This window comes from Lagenorhynchus albirostris, chromosome 9 (genome assembly GCF_949774975.1).
Source record: "Lagenorhynchus albirostris chromosome 9, mLagAlb1.1, whole genome shotgun sequence".
Lineage (NCBI taxonomy): Eukaryota > Metazoa > Chordata > Mammalia > Artiodactyla > Delphinidae > Lagenorhynchus > Lagenorhynchus albirostris.
Genome location: NC_083103.1, coordinates 12,646,495 through 12,671,507, shown reverse-complemented (window position 1 = coordinate 12,671,507; position 25,013 = coordinate 12,646,495). Strand labels below are relative to the sequence as shown.

At 40.6% G+C, this 25,013-nt stretch overlaps 1 protein-coding gene and 1 long non-coding RNA gene across 2 annotated transcripts in view; one reads left to right on the top strand and one right to left on the bottom strand.

Moving 5' to 3' along the window:
* Nucleotides 1-19,164, bottom strand: part of FNBP4 (formin binding protein 4) — a 38,186-nt gene extending 19,022 nt beyond the window's left edge. The window contains exons 1-12 of the mRNA XM_060159141.1: nt 18,911-19,164; nt 17,830-17,919; nt 11,875-12,011; nt 11,168-11,351; nt 10,408-10,555; nt 10,183-10,303; nt 8,393-8,728; nt 7,126-7,336; nt 3,536-3,660; nt 2,539-2,643; nt 1,499-1,632; nt 320-507 (exon numbers count right to left, since the gene is read on the bottom strand). Coding sequence (XP_060015124.1) covers nt 320-507; nt 1,499-1,632; nt 2,539-2,643; nt 3,536-3,660; nt 7,126-7,336; nt 8,393-8,728; nt 10,183-10,303; nt 10,408-10,555; nt 11,168-11,351; nt 11,875-12,011; nt 17,830-17,919; nt 18,911-19,133 — 2,002 coding nt within the window. The 5' untranslated portion in view covers nt 19,134-19,164. The remainder of the gene's footprint in view (nt 1-319; nt 508-1,498; nt 1,633-2,538; nt 2,644-3,535; nt 3,661-7,125; nt 7,337-8,392; nt 8,729-10,182; nt 10,304-10,407; nt 10,556-11,167; nt 11,352-11,874; nt 12,012-17,829; nt 17,920-18,910) is intronic.
* On the top strand, nt 18,607-24,908 carry LOC132525796 (uncharacterized). The gene is made up of 2 exons (XR_009542362.1): nt 18,607-18,919; nt 24,601-24,908. It is a non-coding gene; the product is annotated as an uncharacterized LOC132525796 (long non-coding RNA).
* The last annotated feature ends 105 nt before the right edge of the window (nt 24,909-25,013 follow it).

Here is a 25,013-nt window from a genome sequence, read left to right as displayed (position 1 = left end):
AATCCACAGCTTCGTCTGTGGCATGACAGAATAGTTATAGGACAATCTTTTAAAATCAAAATACACCGGCTCATAATTTTACTTTTTAGCAGAGTCTGGCTGGTATCAATACTATGCTTACTTCCAACTAGTCACTACCTTAATTTTCTTCAATATAAGCCCTGCATTCTTTTTTTCTTTTCCTTAGGGCAAGCCATTATTTTTTAGTTAGAAATTTATGTGATTATGGTTCAAATTATTTGCTTTTACATGTTAATACAAGTCTTTCTTTTCCTCTAAAATAATTTCTCTCCAATTAATATAGGGTAAATTGTCCCACCTGTGGAATTCTCGGAAGAGTCTGTAGAATTTGAGTCAGTGCCAGTTTTGTCTTTCAAGGTCTGTTTAGGAAGAGTCTCGTCTCTACTTTCTTGTGCTTGGCTTTCTTCCTCTTCCTCCTCACCATCTGGGAACTCCCACTGAGACTCGCCCGACTGTTCGTTTACATAGAAATATCGTCTATGATCCCTAAATTACAAGAAAGAAAACACATGTTTTAAGACCCATTCTCCTACAAAGACACTTCCATTTGGTCCTGTCCCAGGACAGCATTCTGCTCTCACAGGGACGAACCTCTTCTTAATGGACTGCTATTCACAAAGGCAACAAAGAGCTTTGACAATTGAGGATGGAGAACCAAGGATAATTCAAAGCTATTTGCACTGCCAGCAGCTCTGTGAATACAGCCCTGAGCCCTCTCACTCCAACAGATGACTTAGAAAAACACCTCTCACATCTTTTTTTTTTTTTTTTTTTTTTTGCCAATGCTTAACAGGGTTTCAAGTTTCATTAGCAAAGGGACTCAATCTCCTAGAACACTAATTTCCCTTCCAAAGAAGAGAACGAAGTTTGCGAAAGGTGACTCTTCCCCTCTTGAACCGTGGAATTCACATTTCATACTCTTGATACCAAACACAGTGAAAGCTAAAGAGAGGGAGAGGATCTGGGAGCTGAAAAATAAAAGAGCAAAGATTTCAAATAACGAAAAAAAAATCAAGAAAAGCCAAATATAAAAAGAAATGTTTTCATCTGACCTGCTGGCAGAAGATAGTAATCTTGTTCTTCATTCACATCTTCAGCCACGAAGCTTTCCTTAACTTCACCGAGGTTAATCAGGAGTAGTTGCTTCCAGAGGTCCTGTAAAGCGCACAGAGCTCTCGCATGCGCTTAACCCCCAAGCCCGCCCTACTCCGTGCAACAACACTCTGGAGTAAAAACCAGCTTTGTCCAATCTTGGGAAAAAATCCGTTACATGGAACACTTTAGACATTGCTTTTTGTTTCTCCAACGTGTGGCTGGCCCAAACTCTGCAAGTGCTCGAGGTGCTCTGCCTGCCCAGCACCGCTAACGCAGCTGCTCTCAGTCTCCAGACAGGCTGTCAGGTCGTCAGGTGGTGGTGATCACAAATCAAGTCTGAGATGTCAAAGGTGAAAGGTGAAAAGGGGAGAAGAGTGCGTACCTGTCCCAGTGGCAGGACCAGCCTTTAGGAGTGGCGTTTATTTCATACTGTTTTAGTTGTTCTGCTGCATCCTGAAGTTTTCGTTTAAGGTAGTTTCCATTAAGAGCCCCTTCCCGCCAGTCTGCAATCCGTGTCTAAAATAAAAAAGCAGTAAGTTAAAGACTTATTATTATGTCAGGAGGCAGAGGTAAAAGGAACTTAAGTCTTCTGGTCCATGAGGTATACTCTGGCAGCAGACTAGACCAAATGGGAAAAGAAATCCCAGCCTAAAAATCTTGTTTGCTCTTCAGAGTTCTCAAAAATGAGACTGGACCCCAGTACTGTCAAATCTCCAACATCTGTGAAAATGAGTAGCAGTAGTTTTGTTTTTCCCTTTGGACTATATTAAGATGGTTCCCCAGTAACTTTATTTTTTGGGTGGATAGTTCATTCAATTAAGTAATGTTATTAATCAAAATTAAAGGTTTAGTTCTCAAGGAAATCAGTGAGCTTCCTACAGGAATTCCTTACCTAATCCTATTTATTGTAAAGTACACAGGTTACAAATAGGATCCAGAACTTCTCTTTTTAAGTAGACCTGTAGGGAATTCCCTGGCGACCCAGTGGTTAGGACTCCTCGCTTTCACTGCCGTGGGCCCGGGTGTGATTCCTGGTGGGGGAACTAAGATCCCAAAAGCTGAGTGCCACCCCTGCCCGTGCCCCGCCAAAAAAGTCTATAATGCTTTAACACTTATAAAGTACTTTCAACATTATGTGGTCTCATCATCACTATGAACAGAATTTTAATTTCTTAGAAAAACAGAATATATGCCAATTCAAGGGGGTTAAGTATCATCATCATACACAAACTCTCAGTATTTATTTCCATAATTATGTTTTGCTTTGGCTAATACATAGTTTTATTTCCTGGGTTGGTGGTTCAAATACACATCAAGATTAAAAATTTAAATTTAGGATTGAAACATAAATAAGATAGATTCCTCACACACACAGCATTTCATTCAAACACTGACTATTTATACTAAAAATGGCTAAATTACCTCAGTCTGTAAAAGCAGCACATGAAAGTTGGAGATGGACTGCCTATTAATGCCTAAGAATTCAAATTTACTTGTCAGGGTATTTGCCAGTTCTCCAATCTGAAACTGTAATGCAGGAAAGAAAAAAAAGGAAAAATAAAAACAGAGTCAGCAAAATTTTATTATGTAAAATCTTTCATTTATTGTTGCAGATACTAGAAAAATGGGTCTGCCTATAAACAGTCTTTCTCACATACCGCAACTAGTTATGTACAAGATAAAACCCTAATTTACAGTAAAATAATTCACATAACAAAGTGTTAAATAATGAGACAAGGTCAAGAGAAATTAGACGCACTATCTACTCTAATACGATATGGAAGTTGAAAATAGGTCCTAAATGACATAACCCCCAATATTGTCCAAGCCATCATTTATCCATTACTAATTGCTTACACTAGCCCCACACTGAACAAAATTAATTCTCCCAGTCCCATCTACACGGCTGTACACTAACTGGTGAGTGGACAAACTCTTTCAAGTCAAAAGAATATGCTAAGTGGTTTTTCCAACAGATCACACTTTAAGAGCCACACACTTACTTGGTCCAATTCTTCTCATGACATTAGCAACAGAAATGAAATTGGAAACAAATATGCCTTTGTGTAAGGACAAGCAGTTCATGCAGGAATTAAATTTGTAACTTGAGTCTCTTTAGTACTTCCAAACTAGAGAAGCCTATAGTTGATAAGCTACTGCTTTCCAATGGAGACTTACTTATAAGTAATTAAGCATTTAGAATTTATTTTTAGATAATTTCTCTACATCAAGTCAGTCTCATAGCTCCTTATTTCAACCTTAAATATAACCTTTTCACCTAACCAAATAAATGATTTATATTTGGAGATAGTAAAGATTACTTTTTACTACTTGCTAAAAGAAAGTACTTGGCCTATTTAAAATGGTTCGCCAATTTAAAAATACTTATTTGTCAAATTGCATTAAGTAATATACATACTTTCAAGTCCTGTTCTTCTTCTACTTTAGGTGCTGTTTGTACTTTAATCTTTTCTGGAGATTCTTCTACTTCCATCTCTTTGTCCGAATTTTCATCTACTTTTTCTGAATTTTCAGCACCAATTGCTAAAAAAGAAAATATGTGAAATTAAATCAAAAGGACTGTAAACAACGAGGTCCTACTCTATAGCACAGGGAACTATATTCAATATCCTCTGATAAACCATAAAGAAAAAATATAAAAAAAAGGATGTCTATATGTGTATAAATGAGTCACTTAGCTGTACAGGACAGATTGGCACATTGTAAATCAACTATACTTCAATAAAAAAAATAAAATTAAAAAAAAAGGACCAATACTAATAGAGCCCCAAATACATTTTCTTACCCCATAGCAAATATCTGAAAGTTATTAGTGCTCTCCTTTGCCTGTTTTCTCCTTACATGTTAAGGAAGCCCTAGTGACTTATCAACCTACTGTCTCTAAAGAGCCAAAAAATTTAATCCTTTATAATCACCTTTTTTTTAAAATAAATTTATTTTATTTATTTATTTTTGGCTGCATTGGGTCTTCATTGCTGCACACGGGCTTTCTCTAATTGTGGCGAGCGGGTGCCACTCTTCATTGTGGTGTGCAGGCTTCTCATTGCAGTGGCCTCTCTTGTTGTGGAGCACGAGCTCTAGGACTGCGGGCTTCTGTAGTGGCAGCACGCAGGCTCAGCAGTTGGGGTGCACGGGCTTAGTTGTTCCACGGCATGTGGGATCCCGGAGCAGGGCTCGAACCTGCGTCCCCTGCATTGGCAGGCAGATTCTTAACCACTGCACCATCAGGGAAGCCCCTATAATCACCTTTCTTAAAATGTGTCTATATACATGATTTACTTTGTTTTACCACATTACCAAGAAGTTTCTGCTTTCCCATCCTCGTTCATCTATTAATCTTTTCTAATCTTCTCTTCCAGAAAATCATGGCTTCAATTATTTACAAAAGCTAGAATATCTAACGGTTCTTTATCAAATGGGTTTTGATAAAAAGGCTTTCAGGGCTTCCCTGGTGGTGCAGTGGTTAAGAATCCTCCTGCCAACGCAGGGGACACGGGTTCAAGCCCTGGTCCGCGAAGACCCACATGCTGTGGAACAACTAAGCCTGTGCGCCGCAACTACTGAGCCTGCCCTCTAGAGTCCGCGAGCCACAACTACTGAGCCCATGTGCCACAACTACTGAAGCCCATGTGCCTATAGCCCGTGCTCCGCAACAAGAGAAGCCACTGCAATGAGAAGCCCGTGCACCGCAATGAAAGAAAGCCCATGCGCAGCAATGAAGACCCAACGCAGCCGAAAAATAAAAACAAATAAATTTATTTTTTAAAAAAAGGCTTTCAAGACCAGAGCAGCATATTAAACTACCAAATAACTCCCTTCCTGAACCGGTTAACACCTGTAGACAGCCTTTATTGGACCTACCTACTCTTCTGGTTGGTGCTGTCTGCTGGTAGTGGGAATCTCCAAAAAAGAATAAGTAGGTTTACTACATACTTAAATGGACTAAAAGATACGAACTCTTTGTTATGTTTGCTTAACACCTGCTTACCAAACATATACAATGTAAATCCATCTCTCTGGAGGATCACAGACTAAAAACAAACAAAAAAACAAATTTGAGTACCTTTTCTTAACGCTGGTTAATATTTGATCTAGAGAAGAAATGTGACTTTAATATCACTCTCAACAGCTTTCATTAGCCTAAAATTTTGTATTAAGTACTTAATCTTTTCATACAATGGCCTTGTTCTTTTTATTTGATCATTAATATTCCTTCTGCATTTTCATGTTGTCTAAAACCAAATCTTTCTACTCTCTCACTTACTAGTTTATAGTTCATTGGTATATTAGACATCTTACAGTTGATGGCAGGTTTAAGAATTTAACAATTTTAAGCACTGCTAGAGCTCTAAGACTTGATTATTTTGGAGGGCAGTTAGGCAGGATCTATCAAATGAAAATGCATATACCCCTTGACCTAGCAATATACCACTGGGAATCTATACTATAATGGTACTAAAATCTGCATAAAGATAGATGTACCAAGATGTTTACTACAGCATTATTTTAATTGCATAGTATCATTAACTAATGAGTATAATATATTTAAAAAACAACATGAGCACTCAAGTAACTACAACCCAGCTTAACAGAAGACTATTAATAACACCTCGAAGCTCCCTGTGCCTCTCCCCCAACATGTTCACACCAGACACACCCTGATGGTGTTGGTAAATGCCTCTACTTTCACCATGGATAGATCTTTAAGCACAATATTTCTGCTTATTTTTCAACTTATATACATGGAGCACTAACATATGCATTCTTCTGTGGCTTTTTAAATTCAACATTATTGTTCCTGACATTAATCCATGTTACTGCATATAGCAATGGATCATTCATTTTTTACTGCTGCTTAGTATTCAATTGGAAGAATACATCACAATTTATCCACTACTCTTCTGATGGATATTTGAATGGCTAATATTTATACTTTTTTGGGATAAAATGAATGTAATATTACTTCTAAGAGTGAAACAAGGACACAAATGTCCATCAATGGGGAAAGAGTTAAATGAAGACATCTATACTACTCAGTAGTTTAAAACAATTTTCAAGACCTTGTTAAACAAAAAAGTATGTCTAACAATCCATATGGTTAATCTCACCTATGGTAAAATTTACATATGCACATTACACACACACACACACAAAACCACCAACGTATATTAAAAAAAGAGGAAAAGGTCTAGAAGAATGTATGTAGATAAAAAAATAAAAAAAACGGACCTCAGGGTAGGGCATGAAAACAGTGAAAAGACGAAGGGGGGAGGGGCACCTTTAGAATTCTACTTCATATTCTTCTATATGGTTGATTGGAAAGAAAAATTCAAGGATGTTTGCATTTATTTATTACCTGTGTTTTTGTTTACTTGTTATTTTTAAACTGTAACCTATAAGGTACCTTCTGCTTGGTACACTCAACTAAGGTTTGGTGATTAAAATTAGTTAGTTCTGGTAACAGACTGCAAAAATGCAGCAGGTTCTCCTCTATATTACCCTGAAGATGACTTGGGTCCTCATGACAGTACCAGACTATCTACACACCCAACCAAAGGCTGGACAACTTGTACACAGAGAGGGAAAATGAGGCTGGGTTTGCCAGAGGTGGGCCTTGCCTGCCGTGTTTACCAACTGGTAATAGAGAGGTAAAGAGAATCCACGGTCTTTATGCAGATTATCATGACAATTACTGTAGTGGGTGATAAAAAGAAAAGGGAGGGAGAGACCCAATCTCATTTTTTTGTTTTTGAGGGAGAAGTTATTCCGAATCAGTAGTGAATACACAGCCCGATGGATTCTAGCCTCTCAATTTCTTACTGCTCCACCAGAGGTGGAGCAGGAAAAGGCAGAAGTTTCCTTCCCCGCATTTCCTAAAAGGGTAAAAGTGCTATATCCTTCTATTTGCTGAAGAGAAAACAGAAAAGGGTAAGAGGGATTTCTCCTCTACATCTTTCAACTCTCAAGTTTAATTAAAGCACAAATTACCACTTTCTCCATTTTCTGGAGTCTCTCGTCCAGTTTTGCTAGAACTCCGGCTGGTAGATTCTGGACTGGTAGCTCGAACAAACATCTTCCATTTTCCTCTTTTAGACATAAGTCTACGCATTCCATCTTGAGATGCTGGCTGGCTGATATCAGAACACGGACTAGACCCTGACACACTACCATCTCCTTCCTCCAAGGCTCGCAGCTCTGCCTACGACGAACAGGAATTAACTGTTTACCAACATTTATCTGTGTGAGTAGCAAGAATGACAGCCATGTGTTTTTGGAATTTAAATCCTTTGAGGACAATAAGTATTTTTTAATACATTTTTACATCAGGATTGATCATTATGCTCCAAATTCTACTGTTACTCAATAAATGTTTACTCATGATTACAGTTAACAAATACTGATTTAAAGGGTATAGGTTCTAAAGATCCATGAACAAATTTTCTAATACATGTACACAAAGGATAAAGCTCAACTTTCGCTGGTCCCTCTCTATAGCTTCAAATTTTTCAAAAGCGGGAAGCTTCAAAGTGATTTACTGCTATAACACCTGTTAAGACTTTGCTTCGTATATACTCAAGGCAGCAGTAGATAAAACTGTTCCAAGAAAAATCAGGGCAGAAAATAAGTAAAAATCAACTTCTCAATCAGAAAGTTTCCTGTGGACCATTTATCTTAGAAGGAAAGCACATGAAATAATGGGTTCCTCTTAAACTCTCCTGTTATCTTCCCACAAGGCCCACTTTTCTTTTTCCTTTTTTTTTTTGGCCGCATAGAAGTCTGTGGAATTTCAGTTCCCTGACCAGGGATGGAACCCAGGCCCAGGCAGTGAAAGCGCCAAGTCCTAACTACTGGACTGCTAGGGAATTCCCATAAGGTCCACTTAACTATACACACAATACCACAGGTGATCATTGGAAGTCAACTTGTACTTTAACTGTTGGGTTAAAAACCAAATTATCACAAGAATTCGCAATGTTTGTTTGTTAAGAAGCTAAACCAAAGATATACATTACTTACTGTATCTATCCTTAAATCATAACAACGTTAGTCTTTATTGGTTGTCAACTACCAAAAGCATCATCAGGGACCAAAAGAACTACAACTCCATAGTTCAAGTTTTTATTACATAAGCATATCTAGGTGAAAGGATAAGAAAAACAAAATCCCAATGATGGCTGTAAATTGAGCACAGCAATCCCAGAGTATGACAGTTCCGAAGGAAGAAAATACATCTAACAGAACTTCAAACACTTACTTTTTTCCTTTCCAAAACCAGCTCCAGCTCCAGGGTATCTTGTTCTTCTTCCTCTTCACTTTCTCCAGACTGAACAACACTGCAAATATCCTCCTGAGTAGGGTCTTCCACACCGTCCAATAGACTTTCTTGTGGCTTTACTATTGTTGCTTCTTCTGTTGTACTTGTTTCTTTCTCTTCTGAAACTGGCTCTACTTCTTTACAAATTACTTTTCTTCTCCATCTCTCTTCTTCCTCTTTTATTCCCTCAGGCAATAAAGGAGCAAGCAGGGATGCTGCCACCCCTTTCTTCTCCTCCTCATTATTTGAGAGAGCTTGAATTCCTTCATTCACTTCCTATAAAGAATAAAATAATTTTGCTTAACTTTCAAAGAAATCTCACCTAAATATACAGTACATTTAATTGTTCGTGTTAAAAACGACCATAGGGCTTCCCTGGTGGGTGCAGTGGTTGAGAGTCCGCCTGCCGATGCAGGGGACATGGGTTCGTGCCCCGGTCTGGGAAGATCCCACATGCCGCGGAGCGGCTGGGCCCGTGAGCCATGGCCGCTGAGCCTGCACGTCTGGAGCCTGTGCTCCACAACGCGAGAGGTCACAACAGTGAGAGGCCCGCGCACCACAAAAATAAATAAATAAATAAATAAAAATAAAAATAAAAACGACCATAATTTTCAGTCACTGGATATTCTTAAAAACCACTGACTCCCATCAGATTAGTGTACATGTTTGTACCATTTTCTTTACACATGTATAATGGAAACACTGCTACTTTAGGAAGGCAGTATTACAGTTCTGGGTGGGACTCAAACATATCTTTTCTTCTATTCTCTGTACATCAAAAGGCAGACTAGTAAGAAACAGAGGCAGATTTAAATAAGATCAGAATCTTGCCAGTTCAACACATGACTGGATAAATCTTCACCTTCCTCTTCTGTATGATGAGATAACTTAAATATGCTGTGAAGGTGATTCAGAGGAAAGTGAAATATTTCTATCATTTAAAGTGTCTACCTCCTCCACTGGGATATTTATTCTACCTCCCTCTTACAGGTGTAAAGGTGAACTTATTCTGTAAAAGCATTTTTTTTTTTGCGGTACGCGGGCCTCTCACTGTTGTGGCCTCTCCCATTGCAGGGCACAGGCTCCGGACGCGCAGGCTCAGCGGCCATGGCTCACGGGCCCAGCCGCTCCACGGCATGTGGGATCTTACCGGACCGGGGCACGAACCCGTCCGTGTCCCCTGCATCGGCAGGCGGACTCTCAACCACTGCGCCACCAGGGAAGCCCTGTAAAAGCATTTTTTGATACAACTCCGTCATCGTTCAAAAATTCAAGATAAATTAAAATTCAACACATTCTCTCTGTAGAGTACAACTTACTTTTCTTACTGATGAGATTACAAAAATGGTCAAGTTTTATTAGTAGCAGTTTTTAAGGTAGCCAATCTTTATATTAAAAAAAAAAAAAGGTGGAATCCCAAAATACAACTATTCTGAAGCAGAGAAGGGGACCCGAAGCGTTGCCTGCTTGGCTGCTCCCATGTCCTTCACAATGACTCAAGGAGCCTCTATTGCACCCTAAAGCTCCAAAAGCACCACTGAACTGGGTAACTGCTATAAATGCCATATAATAAACAGACACAGATTATGTAAAACTTTAAGAAACAAAATGTATACTGTTTCACATCTATGCTGTAAAATATTAACAGAAGGCTTATATACCTGTGACAGAGTAACATTCAAGTTCTTTAGATGTGAAAATAAGCAGATGAGGTAAGTTGTAACACTGACCTTTTTAACTTCTCGCTTGGTTATGACTGGTGCACTTTTACTACTGGAAACTGAAATATTTTTCTCCTTAGTATACATGTCTGTATTTACCACAAAACTAGCTTCAGCACCTGTTACGGAACTAAAAAAAATATACTTAGCAAGAGAAACAGAAGGCAAATATTATCAGCAAAAGATAAGACTCTGATTTCCTTCTAGTAACTTTTTTTTCAAGTCTATTCTTACCTGGGCTGGTAATGTTGTAATCCCTGCACCTGGGTGGCAAGATACTGGGGTAATTCCCAAGTCACTTCATTTGTTTGTGTGTTCCAATAATAATAGCATCCTGTGTTCTCATCCCAGACCTCCTGCCAATCTCCCATCTCAATTCCAACTAGAAGAAAATGAAACAAATTTTAAGAAGCACATATTCCCACACAACTCTGACCTTCTATCTCAAGTCAACTCTAAAGCTATAACAACCTAACACGGCACTGTTAACAACTGGGCAGGGCACTTCTCTGTTGTGGAGGCAGTCCGATGTAGTGTTCACCAGCATCCTTGCCTCTCCCCAGTCGATGCAGTAAACCCTCCTCTCACCACCCACTACCACCCTCTGCTGTGACTGACAGCCAGAAATCCAAACACTGTCAAATGTTCCCTGGGGGGGCCACTCCCCCCTCCTCAGTCATCTTTGCAAACATGGTTTAAAAAAGCAGTTTGATAGTTGAAAAATGTATTCTGAATCCCAAAATACTTTTTAAAATAATGGCTTTTATTATTTACCGAGCATAATCTGCTACTGGTTAAAAGGCAAACAATTATCTTTCAGTAGAAAAAAATATACCCTAGCCGTTCTCATTTTCTAAATACTGTATTTAAGAAACCAGAATTCTAAAGTCTGGGGCTAAAGCACACAGGCTTTCACCTTTGGGAACCTCAATGCCTAGAACACCTTTAAGAACTACACTTTAGATTTCTTTAAAACTCAAAGGATCAAGTTTACCTCCTGCCAGTGAACACTGAGTATCATACTGCCACCCTGCAGTCTGGGTTGAGTCTGTCCCATTTGGGGTAGTGGAAGAAAGGGCAGATGTTGATTCCTTTGGCTCTGGCCGAGGTGGAGTTGGAGGTGGAGCAGAAGCTCCTACAGGAGCTACAGGCTGAGGAGCTGTTATAGCATCAATCTCCTTTAGAATGAAAATAGTGACAAACTCATTAATCACATTAAACCAGAAAAATGGCCATCACTTTTAAAAAAAAAAAAAATCCCACACACACAGGGTTTTGACTTGAGAAGCTTAAGTCTCAGCTTCCCAAGTCAAAACCCTCCTCTTGGGCTTCCCTGGTGGCGCAGTGGTTGAGAGTCCGCCTGGCGATGCAGGGGACACGGGTTCACGCCCCGGTCCGGGAAGGTCCCACATGCTGCGGAGTGGCTGGGCCCGTGAGCCATGGCCGCTGAGCCTGCGTGTCCGGAGCAACGGGAGAGGCCACAACAGTGAGAGGCCCGCATACTGAAAAAACAAAACAAAACAAAACAAAAAAAACCCTCCTCTTCCCCATTTTTCTCATTACAACTGTCACAAAAAGAGGAGATGGGGAGAGACTAAAAAAAAAGGAGAGACAGACATAGATTGACAACTAGGCTAACCAACTGAAATTCCGATCCCAAAGTGTTCAATAACTAAAAACCCAAACAAAAACACCACTAACCGCTAGGAAGTTGGCCAATGTACTATCAATATCAGCTGACTGGTTTCCATTTGCTTCCTTAGACTGTGCTGGTTTTTCTGAAACATCACTCTCTTCATCATCACTGTCAGCATATGCACCAAGTAAGCACAGACCTCCTGGAAACAAAAAGGTAAGCAACGTTTATAACAATGTCAAAAAGTCCTAGGAAGTATCCAAGAGAAAATATGATTCTTTAGCCATTTAGTTTACTTGTAGAACCTCAAAAAAGTCTTCAATGAACTACCAAAAAGAGGTACAAACTGACTATGCACTTAGAGCTAATAAAATCAATCTGCATAGCAACTTGACATCCTTTTCAAAATATATGCTCAATTATTCAACCTCATACTCCCTCTGTCAAAATAACACATAGTATATCCTGATTTTAGAATTTGTTGTTTTACGTGTCCATCTCAAACAAGTAAACCAATTAGGGTTTAGTAAATGAAACAAGGAGATTTTCAAAGTGAAAAACAAAGCTCTTTTTCAATGATTTTTTTCCCTCAAAAAAGAAGTGACAAATTAAAACAGAACCTAACATGCTAGGTTAGCAACAAATACCCAGCTAAACAAAAACCCAGCTAAAACCAAAATTCCCACTCAAATGGTATTAGGTATGGCCTCTGTGATGCTGCAATGCAATTTCCTTCTTAAAAAAACCCTGAAATTATACACTTTTTTACTAGTTGATCAATGCTTATGCCATTTCCTTTTGTATCACCTATGGCTACTCTAATGTTACAATTAAGTGAGCATATATACCCTCTTCATATATCATTTTATTATAATAGGTATATGAAATATTTAAGTCTAGCTAGACTATGCAGCTATTAATAAGACTAAATTTTCCAGTGCCTTGGTAACTGAACAGATTTATCAGGAGGTAAAACCTAGTTTTCTCTGTCATAATTCTGTAAACAAATTCATGGATTCACCTAAACATGAACACAAATTGCTTCATTTATCATACAAAAGTTCACATTCATTGTTTTAGCCACATAAATTTCACCTTCATTATTTTTTTAGTATATAGCTAAGTTGTTACACTATCAATTTCCAAAATATTATTTTAAACTGATTAGGAAGATTCTTAAATGGATATTTCACAGTATCTCCATTTTCCAGTTACCAAATATATTATATCTCATTTTGGGGGTGGGGTCATACCAGTCAATTTTCCACATTTTCTGAACAAGAGATAAAGATAGAACTACATAAGACATTTCTGTACAGAAAAAATCTGCATTTTAGTATTTAGCACTGATGGGTTTTTCAGGGAAGGCGGAGGATGGGAAATTTATATTTTTATATAAACACACTTCTTAGTTGAGAGACAATAATCACTGGCCTTAGTTCTTTAATTCTGTATCTTTTGGTAAAAGGTTCCAACCAGGTGAGCCGTGTGGAATTTTGACTACAAAATTCCCAAGCAGGGGTAATTCCCCAGGCTCAGAGTGGGTCTCTAGGGCAATAGGTTTAGCCAAGGGCTTGCCTGGTGGCGCAGTGGTTAAGAATCCGCCTGCCAATGCAGGGGACCCGGGTTCAAACCCTGGTCCGGGAAGATCCCACACGCTGCAGAGCAACTAAGCCCGTGTGCCACAACTACTGGGCCTGTGCGCCTAGAGCCCGTGCTCTGCAACAAGAGAAGCCACCGCAGTCAGAAGCCAGCGCACCGCAACAAAGCATAGTCCCCCGCTCCCCGCAACTAGAGAAAGACAGCGGGCAGCAACGAAGACCCAATGCAGCCAAAAATAAATAAATAAAATAAATAAATTTATTTTTTAAAAAAAGGTTTAGCCAAGGCTCCACCTAGTCTTTTTCTCTTCAACTCAGAGCTTTTCATATTACACACTTAAAACCTCTTCCAAACTCCTGATAACATAATGACAATTAAATAGCAAAGTAAATGAAAACGATTAAACGCAGCATTTGGGGGAAAGACACATACTTAATACTGTTAGCGACACCATAAACTGATACAATATTTAAGAACAATCTGGTAACATATACCAAGAACTACAAAACTCTTAAAGTTTCTTATAGCTAGATAATCTCATCTCTGAGAATATAACCCTAAGAAATAATTACAAAAATTGTTTTGCACAAAGCTTTTAAGAGCCTCATTTAAATAACCAAAAACTGTAAGCAACTCAAATGTTCTCAAACAGGGGATGGGAAAAGCAAATTCCAGCACAGTGCCAGATGCAATATCACTTTATGATTAATCAGACCATTATGGGATTACATAAAATGATGTTAAGGGGACAAAAGGTAACTCTAAAGGAATAAAAGATAAAATCAAGTCATGAAACAAGTTCTAATTACATCTCTGAAAACTTATTCTATACATTAATAAAAACAGGCATGCATTTAGAATAACACTAAAAAAAAATCTCACAATACTATACAAAATTGCATAATCTTAGAAAGCCAAAAGCTTCACAGGACCAGGCTTCTAGACTACTACTGAGAAGCTGTTGCTAAATGAAGCCAGAGGAAACAAGGCCAATCTTCAGAGCCAGTCCTTAGCAGTCTTTTTTGAGGAGTACTGACTCCTCAAACCTCAATATGCTTACCTCTAATGGATGGTGCCACACAATTTGCAAATTAACTAATGATATCGGGCAGTAAATTATTTATTTCTTAGATATATACTTTACTTTCCTGATAAGCTTCAAACAGTAACTGTGCCTTATGCCCCTTAGAAACTATTTCTTCATAACACTGAACAGTGATTTTTAACTCTTTTGGTCACAGAAAGCTATTAACAATCAAAATGATAAAAGCTGTGGACCTTCTCTCAGGAAGACACACTTGAGTGTGCAATTTCAGGGGATTCACAGATGTCTGACACTCATCTATGGAACCACATTAAATACCCTTTTCTAGAAGATGCTTAAATACTGTTGACTATCATGGTAGTCTGTTGGCCTAATTTAACAGAACTTATTCTAAATTTTCCCTTAGATAATTTCAAATGCATTTACCATAATATCTGTTAGCATAAAAATACTACATATGCTTCTCTACTATATTATAAAAGCATATTTTAATAACTTAAAATTTCATTTAAATTTCATTTTTGTGCAAAGAAATTCAGCATGTTTATAGTGATAAAAGTAAATTCTTTAACTAAAATCATCTTTAAAAAAATATATCAAGGGACTTCCCTGGTGGCGCAGTGGTTAAGAATCCATCTGCCAATGCAGGGAACACGGGTTCAACCCCTGGTCCGGGAAGATCCCACGTGCCGTGGAGCAACTAAGCCGTGGAGCAACTAAGCCCGTACGCCACAACTACTGAGCCTGCGCTCTAGAGCCCATGCATCAGAAGAGAAGCCACTGCAATGAGAAGCCCGTGTACTGCAACAAAGAGTAGCCCCCGCTCGCCACAACTACAGAAAGCCCGGGTACAGCAAAGAAGACCCAACGCAGCCAAAAATAAATAAAATAAATTAATTTAAAAAATATATACATATATATATCAATTCTTGAGTATCTACAGTTTCACAAAGCCATGCAAATAATAATGGAAAATTGCTTCCCTTTTGTTTTCATTCAACTTTTTCCTATGCGTATACCAACTAGTAAGTAAGAAATGAATAAAGCTGATATATTCTTTTTTTTCTTTTTTTTTGCTTAGAGGAGAATTTATTGCCTTAAGTCAAAAAAGAAAAGAGGTATCTCAACCCAACAACTCAAGCGTTCACCATAGGAAACTAGAAAAAAATGAGCAAACAATTATAAAGCAAATAGAAGGAAAGAAATGATAAATATTAAAAGCAGAAATCAATGACACAAAAAAATTAATACAGATAATCAACGAAACCAAATTTGATGCTAGGAAAAGGCCAACAAAATTGACAAAACTTAGCTATATTAACCACAAAAAATAAGAGACAAGACACAAATTACCAAAGCCAGAAATGAAAGAATGGACTTCATAACTGACCTTACAGATTATGAGAGAATATTCTGAACTAATTATAGCAACAAATAGACAACTTTGTTAAAATAGACAAATTCCTAGAAAGATGCAAATAACCAAAACTGAGTCAAGAAGAAACAGAATATCTGAGAAACCTAAATGTCCACTGACAGAAGAATGGATAAAGAAAATGTGGCACATATATACAATGCAATACCACTCAGCTATTTAAAAAAAAAAAAAAAAAAGGGGGCTTCCCTGGTGGCGCAGTGGTAGAGGGTCCGCCCGCCGATGCAGGGGACGCAGGTTCGCGCCCCGGTCCAGGAGGATGCCGCATGCCACAGAGCGGCTGGGCCCATGAGCCATGGCCGCCAGGCCTGTGCGCCCGGAGCCTGTGCTCCGCGACGGGAAAAGCCGCAGCGGTGAGGGGCCCGCGCACCGCAATTAAAAAAAAAAAAAAAAAAAAAGAAATAATGCCATTTGCAGCAACATGGACGGAACTAGAGACCATCATACTAAGTGAAGCAAGTCAGAAAGAGACAAACACTACATGATATCACCTATATGTGGAATCCAAAATATGACATAAATGAACCTACCTACGAAACAGAAACAGACTCACTGACATAGAGAACAGACCTGTGGTTGCCAACGGCAGTGGGGAGGGATGGAGTGTAAAGCTGATATATTCTTACGCCGCAGGATGAAGCTGAACAGAATGAAGAGTTCTGTTCACAAGGCACATAAAGGTCTGAAGTGCTGAGTGACACTGCAACCAAGGAAATTTCTCGTAGAACATTTAAATTCTATCCATCGCACATAATCCTTAGAAGACCCAAATGAAATAATATATGTAGTTTACAAATACAAAATGCTATTTCCTAGTTCTGGAATTTCTCTCACAATGTAGTTTTACCTTTTCCAACCCATACTTTTTTTTTAAGTGGCAAATACGGGGTAGGGGGGAACAAGCATCTATTATTTCAGGTGTCACATAGTACAAAAAGTCCTGCAAATTCAGAAGAATAAAATTACTACCAATTATAGAATATTTAGTATCAAAACATATTTTAATCTTTCAAGATACATAAAGAGTAGAGAAAACTAACATTCTTGGCACTTGCTGTGTTAGAAACATATATATTGTTCAATTTAATCATCAAAATAACTTAGGGCTGTAAGATCTATTTTACAGATAAATGATGTCCTGAGGTTTTAGTATGAATGCTAGAGTGGTGATTTGAACCCAGGTTTGTCTACAAAACCATCACTGCAAATATTCCTTCATGCTTAAAAAATAATCAATAAGAGCAATTTTCAGCTGCACAAACATTTGCTAGGTACCAATCAAAGCTGTGTGTTAGAGAAATAACACAATGAAAAGACACTGTTGGTGTCCCTAAAGAATGCCAAGATAATGGGGAGCTAGAAAACTAGTTACAAAAGCATCAGTAGAAAAAGTAGTACAAAGTAATTTGGGTACAGAGAAAAGGGAACAGCAAATTTTACATTGGTTAAGGGACTTCCCTGGTGTCGCAGCGGTTAAGAATCCGCCTGCCAATGCAGGGGACATGGGTTTCAGTCCCGGTCTGGGAAGATCCCACATGCCGCAGAGCAACTAAGCCCGTGTGCCACAACTTCTGAGCCTGCGCTCTAGAGCCCACGCACCACAACTACCGAAGCCCGCGTGCCTAGAGCCCGTGCTCCGCAACAAGAGAAGGCACCGCAGTGAGAGGCCTGTGCACCACAACGAAGAGGAGCCCCCGCTCCCTGCAGCTAGAGAAAGCCCGTGCGCAGCAATGAAGACCCAACGCAGCCATAAATAAACAAATAAAAAAAATTTCTTTTACATTGGTTAAAGTATATATACCAACAAGCCCTCACAAAGATTTAAAATTTCCATTTTATGGGAGGAATATAAATTAGCAACACTGAAACATTCATCAAAACACTATATACAAACACGGTTTGATCCTAATGTAGAAAAGATGAAAAAAAAAACTATACCTGTTGCTTTAACGGCAGTGGGCCTGGTGGTCATGACTGGTTTGGGAGGATTCTGAACTCTAGGAACCTCCACCACCACCTCCTGTTCATCTGAATTTAAAAAAGCAAACAAAAGAAAACTACAGTCAGACGACGGAACACAGAAAAAACTATACAGGTGACAAAACAATCTGTGACTTCTCAAGTCTAGATTTCATCAATTTAAAAACAGGGTAGCTGTAACTCATCACTAACCCAAATAAAGAAAACCAGTATAACTAGAATCTTCCATCTGCCTAGTGGCTTTAACATTAAGAATTTAAACACCGTATATAAAAATTACATCTGAAATAATCCAAAGTTAAAACACACACACAGAATAAATCTTCTCCAGGCTACCAGAAGGCTTTTACGAAAAGCACAACTAGAGCATTTTTTTCGCAAGAGCCACCCAACGTGATTTTTTTTTGTTTTTTAAACCTGAAATGGTCGGGGCTTTTCCGGCGTCTGGCCCCTGCAGTATAGCCCAGTCCGGTTATTCTTAACCCAAGTACCATTCTAGGGATAAACACAAGTACTTGGGAACCCACAAACACCACCTCTCCAGGGATTTTTGGGAAACCTGCCAACTAGGGGTTACTTACATTTTAGCTGGCATAATAAAAATGGTATGCTCACTTCTAAAGGGTCTCTCTCAATTTCAACAAAAACGAAAAGGAAAAGCCGATGCCGTGTAGGAAACGGCAGGTTCCACGGTCACCAAACCTAGGACGCGGAAACGCATACTCTCACATTTACCCCGTAAATTATTCAAAGCCAAGAATAGACGTTGAGCAGACTGGGCGCCTGGGCCAATCCCTGCACCAGAGATGGCGCCTCTGGGTCGGCTCCGGCCGGGCGCACACGGCTCCGCCGCCCCTTCCGCAGCTTTGGGCTCACAGCCGTCCTCACCGCAGGCCGCACGCAACAGGCCTCGGATGCGGACGCCGCCCGCCCGGGTTTCTCTTTCTCCTAGGACTCGCCCGAGAGGCCTAGGCCGCGAGCCCCGAGCTCGAGTTTCGGACGCCCCACCTAGGCGCCGCGGCCCCTCGCGCACGCTTACCTTCTGAAGGTGAGTCGTCCGGAGCCGCGGCGGCAGTGACCGCGGTCGTTGTCGTCGGCGTCGCCGGGGCTGGCTGGCTGGGCGCCGCCGCCGCCGCCGCCGAGTCCGGCTCGGTGTCGGGTTCCGGATCTGGGTCCCGTCCCGGCGTGCTGCTCCGCGGACCTGGCGGAGAGAGCTGCAGGATAGGCCTACGGCCGGGTACCGCCCGGGACTTCTTCCCCATCGCGAGCCCGAACGCGAGCTGCGAGCGTCGGGCAACCTAGAGGGGCGGGCGTTCGGCGCGACGCTACGTAATCAATATTCATACACTGCGACACCGCCTCCTAGAAGGATCCGCTTTTAACCGGCGGAGCGTGCGCCCGCGCAAGCGCCTTGGGCCCCGTACACTCTTCTGGCTCCTCCCCCGGGGGGGAAGGAGGACTTTACCCACGGGGCTAGACGATTGGCTGTTTTGACACATTGAAGAACCCGGTAGCCAATGGACAAGGAAAAAGGGTCAGAGTCAAGCGAATAGTACGGAAGGATGTGAGTTTAGACTTGCTTCCAATTACGTCAGGCTCCACCCATGCGGTTTTTGCGGAGTCTTTTCTCTACCGTCTTGTCCTCCATTTTGTACCCGTTCTTGCCTATGTGTTTCTTGTCGTTTGTCGTCCAGGAAGCTGTGCTGCTTTCCAGGCCCTTTCCCAAGTTTCGCCCTGATTATTGTGGCTTACTTTGGATATAACATTGAACATTAGGTAAAATAGTAGGTCTTTTATGGTTTTGTGAAGTTTTTCTTGGGGCACAAAGATGACGTCTCATCGTGTGGCTTATCAAGTGGAAAAATATCACGACATAGTGCATACGAGGGTAGAGCCTAAATTGTGATGGGATACAGGAGCCTTCCCAACGTGGCCGCTTTCATAGATTTATCTTCCTTTAGCACTCTCCTCTCCCCTGTCCCATTCTGGAGCCAGCCACTCGGAGCGGTTCTCTCACCTTTATTCCTTAACACTAGTTGGAAAAACTACGGCATCGTGTGGCAAAATTATTTTCCTTCCTCAAGACCCGTTGCAGGCATAACATCTCTGAACCTTTTATCTCAATGCTGAGCCCCTCCCTAGCAACTTGACTTACCGTTGATACTCGTCTCCCACTTCTAAATTGAGTTTAAGAAATCCAGTGGTATATTTTTGGCCGCACCTCCCACCAGGGATTGAACCCACACCCCCCTACATTGGAAGCTCAGAGACTTAACCACTGGACAGCCAGGGAGGTCCCCAGTGGTATATATTTTTATATTCCCAGCGCTCACTCAGTTCTTGCTAGAGCATGCTAATAATATGTAACATTTATTGACCACTTACTATGTGTCAGGTACCGTCTAAGGACTTTATATGTAGAATTGCATTTGATTCTCACAACTTTATAGGGTAGATATCATTATTCCTAATTTATAGATCATATTCCTCATTTATAGATGAACCCTTAAATTGGTTGCTGAGTGCAAAAGCCATGAAAGCAGTGACTTGTCTGTTTTGTTCCCAGTATTGAAATGCACTTTCTGGAACACAAGCACTCAGTTTTTGAATGAATATAGTGCTTGAATATATACAAACTAGAAATAAGTAGCAAGACTTCTTTCCTTTTCTTACCTATGGGAGGAATATCTGGATTAGAGTGGTTTGAGATTAGACTCCCAAGACTTCTGAAAAATTAACAGCTAGAAGCAGGGGAGAATATGCTGTTTTGAAGCTGTCACCAATGATTTCTTTCTCTCTTCCTTTCTTTTTTTCATTTATTTATTAAAAGAAGTAGTTGATACACAGTAGTTGTACATAGGAGTTTTGAAGCCAAACATCTGGATTCAAAACTCAACCCCAGCACCTTCCAGATGTGATTGCTATGACAAGTTTCTTTTTTTAAAACAAATTTATTTCATTTATTTTTGGCTGTGTTGGGTCTTCGTTGCTGCACACGGGCTTTCTCTAGTTGTGGTGCGCAGGCTTCTCATTGCGGTGGCTTCACTTGTTGCAGAGCATGGGCTCTAGGCGTGCGGGCTCAGTAGTTGTGGCTCTTGGGTTCTAGAGCACAGGCTCAGTAGTGGGGGTGCACGGCTTAGCTGCTCCGCGGCATGTGGGATCTTCCCGGACCAGGGCTCGAACCCATGCCTCCTGCATTGGCAGGCAGATTCTTAACCACTGTGCCACCAGGGAAGCCCTCTCACAAGTTTCTTAACATCCCTAAACTTGTTTCTGCAACTGTAAAATGTTAGTGATAGTATCCATAGAGTTGTTGTGAAGTTTAAATTACATCATAGTTTTAAGCTCTTTGTAATGCAGCCAGGAACAAAATAAGCAATTATTCTATAGTAGCTATTATTACTACTAATGAGCATTTTGTTTACATGAAAGTCCAGATCCTATTATAAAACTGGCTGTAAACAAGTGAGATTATGAGCTAAACCACAATGCATAGAAATGTGAAAGGCTGTTTTCCTTGGGGGAAATTTATATTTTTGGAGGTAGCTCTTAATGTTTGTAGCCAGGGTTCTCGACCCCAGCTGTTTAGAGAACCATCTGGAGGGTATTAAAGCAATATAAGAATCTGAATCAGGGCTGAGAGTGCAGGGCTCATATCAATTTTATTTTAAAAAGCTCTTTATTTTAATGCTTAGCCAGGGTTGAGAACCACTGGCTTTAGAGACATGTTTTACTGTTTTTGGCCTCAGAGAAGGTATTAGGATCTGAACCAAGAATGCACAAATCATGGCTAAATTACGCCTGCTTTTTATTTATTTATTAAAAAAATTTTTTTTTTGGCTGTGCAGCATGGCATGTGGGATCTTACTTCCCCCAACCAGGGATTGAACACACGCCCCTGTAGTGGAAGCATGGTGTCTTAACCACTGTACCACTGGGGAAATCCCAGGCCTACCTTTTAAAGGTTTGAACAAACAAAACAAAAGAATGTCTGACAGAGGACTGCCCTGGTGGTGCCGTGGTTAAGAATCCACCTGCCAATGCAGGGGACATGGGTCCAAGCCCTGGTTCGGGAAGATCCCACATGCCGTGGAGCAGCTAAGCCCATGTGCCACGGCTACTGAGCCCACATGCTGCAACTACTGAAGCCCGTGTGCTCTGGGGACAGCGTGCTGCAACAACTGAGCCCGTGTGCTTCAACTACTGAAGCCCTTGCACCTAGAGCCTGTGCTCCATAACAAGAGAAGCCACTGCAATGGGAAGGCTGTGCACTGCAACGAAGATCCAACACAGCCAAAAAAAAAAAAAAAAAATCCTGTGATAAACCATGATGGTAAAGAGTAAAAAAAAGATTGTGTATATGTATGTTTATATATATGTATGTACGTATAACTGAATCACTTTGCTGTGTAGCGGTAATTAACACAACATTGTAAATCTATTATACTTCAATAAGTAATCAATTAAAAAAAAGAATATGTGACAGAGAACTGTGTAGATTATAAAACCTAAACTACTTATCTGGCTTTTTTTTTTTTTACGTCTCCACACAGGGTGAGTAAACATGGTCAGTCACTCCCTTTAAAGAAAAATTAGGCCTGCTCTTTGATTGCCGGGGACCTAAACAGCTCTGGAATTAGTAAAATCAAATTATCAGAGCTTACATTTGACAAGTGAAACCTGGGAAGAACAATCATTTAAATAAACATGCATTTTCAAATATATTTAGTTATAATCACGACTGGTGGGCGATGTCTTTACTCTGTATTTGATGTTAATTTCAAAAGCCAACCTTCCTAATCCATATTAAAGCTCTGGCTTTTGGAACTTCAACATGAGATATGCTGCAGAGGAAGACTGTCCACAGAAATCCCAGCTTCAGCAGTGTAGAATGAAGTTTTAGGGTTGTGTGTGTTAATTCATCTAAATTTTATCATGTAAGAAATTAATAAACTGAAACCTCAGACTTCCCTGGTGGCGCAGTGGTGAAGAATCCGCCTGCCAATGCAGGGGACACAGGTTCGAGCCCTGGTCCGGGAAGATCCCACATGCCGCGGAGCAACTAAGCCCATGCGCCACAACTACTGAGCCTGCACTCTAGAGCCCGCGAGCCACAACTACTGAGTCTGCATGCCACAACTACTGAAGTCCGTGTGCCTAGAGCTCGTGCTCTGCAACAAGAGAAGCCACGGCAATAAGAATTGGCTCACCACAATGAAGAGTAGCCCCCGCTCGCCACAACTAGAGAAAACCCAACGCAGCCAAAAATAAATAAATGTAAAAAAAAAAAAAAAAGCAAAACTCAATTAAATAGTCTTGGGAGACTAGGACTGGGAGCTCTCATGCCCTGGGATGATAGCAGAGCTCAATAGGAAGAAAACTCTTCTTTCCTAGCAAGGACTCAGCCAATGAAAAGCCAAGTGCTTTGTTTACTATAGCTCTCCCAACTCCCCCCCCTTCCTCGCTCCTTCCCTTGCCCTGGGGGGACTTGCACATGGCATGCCTTGGTTGCAAGACCCTGGATTGCAATTGTCTGATGATTCCGAATAAATCTATCTTTGCTGGAGAAATAACTGGCAGTATATATTTTTTAGGTCAACAGTCATTATTGTCTCACTCCCAACTGGGTGTACTTTGATCAATTCAATTCTGGGGATAAGCCCCAGGAGGTAACAATCAGGTTTAAGGGCTCAGTCCCACACAAGACTGCCCTTACTACAGAAGCCAGCTCCACATGAGGTCCCCATGCCACTCACACTTCTTTCTGGCTATAATATCAGGGGTTCCCACGACCTCCTCACATTTTTGAATTCTCTAGAAGCATTCACAGAACTCAGGAAAGCACTATACTTATGATTCCAGTTTTATTATAAAGGACACAAGGTGAGGGACTTCCCTGGTGGTCCAGTGGTTGGGACTCTGCGTTCCCAATGCAGGGGGCCCAGGTTCAATCCTGATCAGGGAGCTGGATCCCACATGCTGCAACTAAAAGATCCTGAACGCGGCAATGAGGATTCCACATACCACAACTAAGACCCAGCGCAGCCAAATATTTATTTAAAAAAAAAGATACAAGGTGAGGTGTGGGAGGGAGCACAGAGCTCCCATGCTGTCTCTCTGTGGAGTCCTCATGTCACCCTCCCAACACATTAATGTGTTCTCCAACCAGGAAGCTCTATTCAGCCTTAGTGTCCAGTTTTTACTGGGACTTGATTACATAGGCATGGTTGATTGACTCACTGGCCACTGTGACTGTGAGTGAACTCAATCTCAAGCCCCCTGCCCTGTCCTTCTGGCCCAAAGTTCTAACCCTATATTCACCATCACAGGGTGGGTCTTCCTGGGGACTAGCCCTATCCTGAAGCTATCTAAGGGCCCCCCTGCCAAGAGTCACCTTATTAGCATAACAAAGATTTCTTTCACTCAGGAAACTACAAGGGTTCTATAATCTCTATGCCAGGAATAGGGGAAAAAGATCAGATATACTCTTTATTATACCACATTATTTGACCTTGTGTGTTTCATGGAAGTTCATTTAAACCATGAAGCCTCATTTACTGGAAGAAATACCTACTTTTAGTCTCTAGAAACTGGCATAAGTCATTTGAACAATAAATGTCTTTTGATGTTGGAGTTCTGTGCAGACACAGGAAGGTATATTCTTGTGGCTTAGGGTTAATGATGAGCCGATTATATTAAAAAATAATGCAGGACTATCTTTGTTTTTAGGTACAAAATTGGAAAGAGCTGTGAAGATTAAAAGAAATGTAAGTGCCGTGGAGCAACTAGGCCCGTGAGCCACAACTACTGAGCCTGCGCGTCTGGAGCCTGTGCTCCGCAACAGTGAGAGGCCTGCGCACCGCGATGAAGAGTGGCCCCTGCTCGCCGCAACTAAAGCCCTTGCACAGAAACAAAAACCCACCACAGCCAAAAATAGATAAATAAATAAATAAAATTAAAAAAAAGAAATGTTAGAATTTTCTATAATATATACTGTGTTCTAGTAGAAAAAAGAAGTATTATTAGGTTGAGGTAAATTAGGTTAATTCTGTTACCTAGAATGTGTTCACTGATGAGTGGCTCTGTAGAACAAATGAGCTTTCTTAGATCACAAAAATCATAGCAATAAACTTGGTAAGAAT